Source organism: Nilaparvata lugens, chromosome 13 (genome assembly GCF_014356525.2).
Source record: "Nilaparvata lugens isolate BPH chromosome 13, ASM1435652v1, whole genome shotgun sequence".
In the NCBI taxonomy this organism is placed as follows: Eukaryota; Metazoa; Arthropoda; class Insecta; order Hemiptera; family Delphacidae; genus Nilaparvata; species Nilaparvata lugens.
This window is the reverse complement of record NC_052516.1, coordinates 28,859,678-28,868,104: the sequence shown is the minus strand read 5'-3', so window position 1 is coordinate 28,868,104 and position 8,427 is coordinate 28,859,678. Positions and strand designations below refer to the sequence as shown.

At 34.3% G+C, this 8,427-nt stretch overlaps 1 protein-coding gene across 1 annotated transcript in view; it reads left to right on the top strand.

The window, feature by feature from the left end:
• Nucleotides 1-16: 16 nt before the first annotated feature.
• Nucleotides 17-8,427, top strand: part of LOC111064460 (importin-5) — a 32,887-nt gene continuing 24,476 nt past the window's right edge. Inside the window, exons 1-5 of the mRNA XM_039440415.1 lie at nt 17-499; nt 1,625-1,774; nt 4,527-4,753; nt 6,565-6,673; nt 8,017-8,235. Of these exons, the coding sequence (XP_039296349.1) occupies nt 419-499; nt 1,625-1,774; nt 4,527-4,753; nt 6,565-6,673; nt 8,017-8,235 (786 nt within the window). The 5' untranslated portion in view covers nt 17-418. The remainder of the gene's footprint in view (nt 500-1,624; nt 1,775-4,526; nt 4,754-6,564; nt 6,674-8,016; nt 8,236-8,427) is intronic.

Here is an 8,427-nt window from a genome sequence, read left to right as displayed (position 1 = left end):
CCTTCTTTATCACTTTAACCAATATTATTTGCAGAAACTGAAACAGGTGATTTTCACAAAAAATTTCGATTTGTACAATTTGCATGATTTTCATTTAATTTTACTCCTACAAAGTCATCAGATTGTTGATCGTTCACAAATGAAGTAAAATTTCTGTTTATCGTTTTGGAGAGACTTGTTCAAGAATCAAGTGCATTCAGCAATATTTATACAAGCCGTTTCAATCACAATAACTAATTATTTATCATGAAGTTCTTCAAAGCCCATATTTATTTCAAATAAGCTATTTTTTGTGATCTATTCAAAAAATATCACATTTATAAATCATAATCAAACTTCTTCACAATTTTACCGCTCAAATTTACTGTCACACCTGATATATTGGCTCTTTATTGTCCTTTACGATCGTGGGTTAAAAATGGAGGCGGAGCAGGAGCAATTTCAGCAAATTTTGACAAGTCTTCTGAGTTCTGAAAATGCAATTAGAAGCCAAGGAGAGGCAAGTTTACAGTGCTTTTAATTATCTTTAATTTGTTATATAACTTACATTTAATTATATAGTTTTGTTCAATCTATTTGAACGTAAACCATGCCCATGCCACATCAACCGCGTGTTGTCATTCGCCGATAAAATGAAACGTAATTCACTCGAATCTTGCTATTTGTTGATTCTAATTGGTTATTTCTGGAAAAATTTTGAAATTTAGTCATCAAAAATTGTATTTTATGTTCGAGGTTATGATTCATTTCTGACTATCACTGCTCAATCATAAATCAACGGGTGTTTCCCTTGAAGTGTCATTTGCATGATCAGTTAAGATTTAATAATTCAATATAAAATAATGTAACGTGTCAAACAATCAGCAATTGCAGCTGTTTTAGTAACTCAACTAACACTAACTTACTGCAAGTCCTGTTGGTATTGGTATCTGCAGATACATAGTTTGCAATCGGATTAGAGATTGTACAACTTGTGCAATATAAGTTAAACTCTTGGTATCAGTCAATGCTATCTCCAAACTTGAAATAATTATGAGAAATTTTGTTTGTCTCAGAAATGTCAACACTCGGTTTTTCTAATGTGTAAATTCTCTAAGTAAGTTGATAAAAATCTGAAAGCTCTTCTGCTTTGTGATGCTACAAATGGTATCACTAATCAAAATTTGATCTAAAACTTCATTTTTCACAATTGTAAAATTCAAAAATGAATGAGTACTCAAAAATTAATTCATTTACACATTGCAAAGCAGTTTTCTTAACATTGATAAGTTGATTAGCCTAATAATATTTACTATCAAAGTTTTTTGTTGTCATTGATGTAGTGGAGTGGATAAGATGCTGTTATTATAATTCAGAAGCCCGGGTACCTATCCTGTCTTAGGCAATATATTTTTCACAGGCCACATTAGTGTTTTGGATGTACATGTTGAGCTGTCTTGGCTTTCTAAAAATAGTCAACTTGAGTCTTGTTAAAAGTCCCTAAAACTGATCAAGTGTTACCTGAAATTTCTGGCACCAGACCTGGTCCAGCCAGTTCACTCGATATTATCATTTATTAATATTTTGTATTATATTTATGTATATATTATCTAACTTTTAAAACTGTTTTGTTGTAATGTTACAGGAGGCTTACAACAATATTCCACTTGATAACAAAGTAGTTTACCTGCTGAATGTGATCACAAATCAGAACGATGACGAAGCAAAGAGAGTCATGGCCACAGTGCTGCTGCGCCGTATCTTCTCCATTCAGTTCACCGACTTCTATCCAAAGGTGAGTTAACATTCACAAACTATTTTTTTATTTTTAAAGAAGTCAGCACCTTACCGACATTTGATTGCAATCAGACAAAGCAGATAGTTCCATCTTTTTTCAAGATTGTACTTATTTATTACCTTACTTACTTATTTGCCTTTATTGTCATTAGACAAAGAAGATAGCTCCATCCTTTTCCAAGTTTGCACTGTTGCCAAATTGTACGTTGGCTATAAAGAATGAAACTACCAAAATATCACAATATTGAAAAATGCATCATTAAATCGTGAAATTAAACTTTCTTCGACGATTAAATTACATTTGAGATATGAGATAAATCTTCTTGATTTGTTCATTAAAACAAATTAACAATTAATATAGGAGTCAGATTTACCGGAATAACTCGAATCTCAGATATCTCATATCATGATAAATTATTTGAAAGGTATTGGACCTACAGAATTAAAGCAAGAGCGCAGCATCTCTTCGTGGAAGCAACAGAATGGTTTGCTGCAAACAAGCTGCATTTCAATGTAAGAAATTTATGTGCACTCTTGGCAGCACAAATCACAATCTAATACCAGCTACCCTCCTTGGAAGTTAGTGTGTCCTGTGGTCTATTGATCTTTGTTATGGAGTTTTATATAGCTCCTGCTGTAAATGTTGACATGAAATCTGCGCGATCAACCCAGGAATGTTCTGGCCCAGGATCAAGAAATTGGAAACTTAGTTATGGAAATAATTTAATTTAGTAGGCGGTGGTGAAAGAAAATTGACAACTCTGACGTTCAATCATTTTCAGTGACTTTATAATGTAAAAATCTCTATAGGCTTTAAGCTGTAGAGTTGTAATTTGTCGAATCATCTGATTGCCACCTGTGATGTTTTCAACTAGCATAGTTTGTTTATCACTTGTAACAGTTTTATTTTCATATTTATCCAAGGTTCAATTTTGTCATTCCAACATTAACATTAATTCATCATTCATTTAGTTCCATTTAATCAATTTCAACATAGGATTCATCAAATTAAATTCCTATATCCTCATAGATTCTATCAGTTTGAACGGAAGTTGACAAACACATATGCTCATCATGTGTATGTCAAGTTATGTACAATCTGATTCTAAGGATTGAGATATTAACATTTTGTTAATAACTCTGGTGTAAACCCAGCTTTATAGCCCCTCACTATTCCATTCCCGATTTTTGATTGAAAAATAGTTCAAAAGAGGTTATAATTTAGGACATCAGATAGATATTGGATGGTCCTAGTCATGTATTCTTGTTTCTTTTCATCATTGTAACCTCGAATCTTTCTCATTGTATGCTATATTGAATGGACCTATAGTGAGGTCCACGTTATAATGGCAGTGTTTGAATAGCAATGGTGTTGCTATCATTCAACAAAGCGGATAGCGCTATCTCTTTGCTCTGATGCCAGATCGTCTTTCAACTATGTAGAATCAATATAGTATCTTACGTCACATGGCCGAGAAGGGGCCTTTTGCAGGCGAGAATGATGTTACTAGACGAGGCGCTAGCCGAGACTAGAATTTCATTCAAGCACTGCAAAAGACTTTCACGTCCAAGTAACGTACACTATTTTTTTTCATAATAATCTAAAGAAGAATAATTGAGAAATAGAAAAGATTACCTGCTTGTGCTGAAGTTACTACAGTACTAAACATAACCTAGTTGACAAATTCCGAATCAGGAATTTTATGGAAGTTGACAAAACTTCCACCTGGAGCGCTGATGCGCTGAAGGTGTTTTTTTTTTTTGTAGCAGTTTTGCTGTTCCTATTTCTGAACTAGGAAACATACTCGACTATAAAGAAAACATGTGGTTTCATTACAGTAGAGTATTCTGTAATGAGAATCATATTATGTTTATTTGCTCTGCAAACAGGTGTTTACCGGCTTGATTTCGTGCATGGAAATCAGCTGAGATTGAATGACTATGACAAAAATTAATTAACAGAATATTTCATCTTAATAATGAAACTTTAGAAAATATAAGTTTTTGCTCAATAAAATATAATTGATTACTTTAAACGAGAATGAACAGTTAATATTATATCAATAAACCTGTATCAGCTACCGTCTATAGAAGGTATTGACAAGACAGAGAATCGGCAATGTTGTTCTCCTATCTTTCTCCACTGCCATTATAACATGGACCTTTATTCATTTTTCATATTTATTCATTTATACAATAAGTACACTATAAAAATGATTGATTGATTGAGTACTTTATTTATGTAGATTACAATATATACTGGCTTATACACTTATATACAATAGCTTACAATACAGCAAAATTATAGATGAATTTACATAATATAGACTAAGAAAATAACTATTGAACTGTATATGATATGAAAAAGAAATTCGTAATATAATAACTATAGATAATAATCATATTGTTATGCATCTACATAAATTGGCGGAGCTTTGGACATATCAATGTCCATTCTTTGGGAAGAATATTAAAAATATCCTCCCCACTAACTCTCTACCAAAACGTTAATTTCGTTATTTAAACTAAGGATTTATTTATTAATGGAAATATTGTAAAAGTTTTAATCAATATAGCTTTAAATAGCTCTAAAAAGTTTTAATCAATGATAGGGAATGGAAAAATAAGGTAACCTTGTGCTATTCCTTTCCCAAATTTAGATACCTCACTATAGCTATTTATTCTTGAATGTTTGTTATTGTCACTATATCCTGTAGTTTGCTTTGAACATGTGTTGTTTGTATTTGCAGTTGTCGGAAGACAGCCAACGGCAGCTGAAGGCGCGTCTGCTGGTGACGATTCAGTCTGAGCAGTCGGACACAGTGCGCAAGAAGGTGTGTGACATCACGACCGAGGTGGCTCGCAACCTGATCGACGACGATGGCAACAACCTCTGGCCGGAGTTCCTGCAGTTCATGTTCGAGAATGCCAACTCGCCCGCGCCTGCGCTCCGCGAGGCCGCACTTCACATGTTCACGTATGTCTTCCTACTCTCACTCGAAATATTCATTCACCATAAGTCTGGTTCTCACTAGTAGAGTTAGTGGTCGAGTAACTGGCATACTAACTCCACTCTACTTAGGCTAGGCGCACACCAGTTAGACAAGACAATACATTATCAGACACGTTCAGTCACTAGGCTTACTTATAGAAATATGTTTTTATTCTGTTGGAGAATTTTTCGAATAGCCTCAGTGTGTACGTTCTGTGTACAGTAAATCGTTCCAGTTCTAATCGTAAATTGTTCCATCACGTGACCAGTGCGTTCCCATGGAACGCCATTTCAAAATCTTTGGTTCAAGCTTTTGGCGCGCATTTATAAAATTGATTTACACTAAAATGTGTCGTTTACTAGCTGCGTGAATGAAGAAAGGCTGTTTTACAAACTTACCGTCTAGAAAAGTGTGCATTTCTTTCATTCCATTGCTCACAAATTTTCTATAGAGAAAAATTCATTTAACGAATGGTTATCAAACATAATTTTGTTGGTTATGTATTCTATGGCTATGCTCTGGTAAACAAGCTATCAGCGCATGTGCAGAGAAGCAAGCAGACTACAAAATTCAATCGACCAATGAGAGCTGGGATAGTTGGAACTGGAACTGGTTTCTGGTACAGAATCTGTCAAAACTCTTACCATGTGATGCCGAACTTTTTCCCTGGTAAATTGTGAATCGGACAATTTACCACATTCTATGCACACAGAACGGGCCCAATGTTCAACTGTACCGTAGCAGCTTTGTTGTGACTTGTGTTGAAAATACTGATATGGCCTACCTATAGTATATTTATAAGTGGACCCCGTTTTTTAATAACTACTATTTATCAATTACTGCTGTTGATTACTATTTGCCAATTTTGTTGTAGGCCTACACATTTTTTTGACTGTTTTTAATTTCATTGTATCTTACCATTTGTTACAACACTTTGTGGTTCATGACAATAAAGGATTATTGATTGAATACTTCACATAGTTGCTTATGGAGACATGTCTAATTGCAAAGACTAATCAGTGTGAGTTGCGTCATAAGCAACTAAGTGAAGTATTGTGACTAAACGTGTCTGATCATGTCTTGTCTTGTCTTGACTAACTGGTATGCGCCTGGCCTTACTGTTTTCACTACAATTGAGAATAGTAGGTAAAGTGTGTTGTTTAGTGAACAGAACTAACCTTATCATGTCAATACGGAGCACACTCATTCATGAACATAATACAAGATATAGGAATGTCATTCGACTGAAACAACTCCGCACATATTTTTCTGAGAGTAGCCCAAAATAATTGAGCAACTATGTTTAGCAGGGAAAATGTCAGTTAAGTATTTGTATGAGCATCACTGTGAAGCCATTAAATATATGTTCTTCACTCTATTGTCTAGGTTAGGGCTGCTAGTATTGACATTTCAATAAATGAATGTTATGAAGGAAAAAAATTAAAATTCAAGTACCTTTTTTTAAATTGTTCAAGCTTATTTAAAATTATGAATTAATTTACCCAATTATTCATTTTTTCTTCATTCAATTACTTGACAATGGCATCATGGCCGAATCATGTCGTAAATAAACAATAAAAAAAGGGTACTTGGAATTTCATTTTTTATTTTTATTCGAGTGTAGCCCTAAGGAAAAAAGATAATGTTATGAAAGGAGTTTTGAATTTCAATTGTTATGTCTGTAGATATTTTGTATATTTTTACACAATCTCTCACGCTAATTCAATCGCGCTATTCGGCTACTCTTGTTTTGAAGGAAGTGGATGTATTTTTACCATTAATGTTTGCATTTCAGATCAGTGCCGGGTGTATTTGGCAACCACCAGTCCAATTACTTGGATGTTATCAAACAGATGTTGCAGCGATCTCTGGAGGATGCTACCTCCTACAGTGTGCGCTTCCAGGTAAATCGAAATCACTAAGATTTAGTTATTTCATGACTTTTCCCCAACTCCTAGAACACTCAAAATTGATAACGTGTACTTGAGAGAAGTAAAAAGCATTCCCATTACCTTGAAGCTGGTCAGCCTTGGAAGAAGTAAAAAAATTGAATTAGGTATTTGTATTCATATTGAATCCACACTCTTGAAGTTGAAACAATTTATAAAATGACAAACGCCTTGAAATTAAACACATGATTAATAAGTTCTATAAAATCAATAGACTCAAGAGAGAAAAACAATAGTACTAATTTATTTTGCATATGCACAAATCTGTAGTCCAGTATGTAATCCCTCTATGAAGCGGTGCATTCAATTATTGTCATAAAACAATTATTTTATAGTAACATTCTAAGAATTGACTTGAGTTGTATTCCAGAAGTGAACTCTTAGAATGGCTACTAACAAACAAAATATTTTTGGGTTAGATCTCTGTTTCTTGGTTGTTTATTTTGAATATTGAATATTATGCTTGTGTCATTAGAATTTGTAATTTTCCAGTGAATTTATTCATTGTTATTTGTTGTTTATTTTATGTTAGGAGCTGTTGTCAAACAGCTTTTTTTCGTTTGAAGCATTTAGCGTGAATGTCTTTTTAGGAGCTGTTGTCAAACAGCTGTTTTTCGTTTGAAGCCTTTAGCGTGAATGTCTTTTTCGTTACAAGACATGTCCGTTCACACATGCTCGACACACTTGTTCTGTCGTTAGTAGCCATCCTTAAGGAACTCAACGTACCCACATTAAATCAGTTATATGTGAAACGTCTATTAGTACACATGAACAAGAATGCATCCTCATTTATTCCGGTATCCGAGCTCGGGATTTAGTCAAGTTTTAGACTTTGTCAGCTGAAATCAGAAAATTGGCTTTCCGAAACGGTGCCTAGTCGTAGTCCACGTTTAAATTAAATTTTGAAAAACTAGAAAATTTAACATAAAATAAAATATAGAGAAAATAGTGTTAAGTTTCAGCTGTTTTGAATTATTTAAGAATGTTTAATTTCGTCAAGGAAAAACGTTCCCAATCATAGAAATGAGAGAATAAAGATTATCATAAAAACTGTGATTACTTCCAGTTTTGGAAAGCCAATTTTCTAACTCCAGCTGTTTAAAGTCTAGAACTTAGCTGAATACCGAGCTCGGAAGCTGGCCCTTAGTTGTATGTTATACCTAGTTGATTATCATGACCTCTCTGTTACACAGTGGGGAGTTCGGTCCCACAAGTTCACAAATCATCAATCTATAACATAATAAGTAACTAAACACCAATGCCAATTTTATGACGTCATTGTTACATTTGTTACACAGGCGGTACGCGCAGTGTCGGCGTTCGTGCTGTTACACGACAAAGAGGCGCAGATCCAGAAGCACTTTTCCGACCTGTTACCCATCTGCCTTCGCGTCTGCGCAGAGTCTGTCGAGCGTATGGACGACGACGCACTGCTCAAGTGCTTCATTGAGCTGGCCGAGACCACGCCAAAGTTTCTGCGCGCGCATGTCGAAAACATTGTGCATCTTGGCATGAATGTGAGTACCATCTATTCTTATTTTATTTTGTATCAAACACGACTAGTTTCGGCGAAGCAATCAAGTGTCTTTTCAAATTATTTTGTTGTCATTTTGAAAGGACACTACTGATAATAACGAAAATTCAAAGGATTCTTAAAGATATCATATTATTCTATGGATTATTCTATGTTTCAAAGTATTCTGTGGATG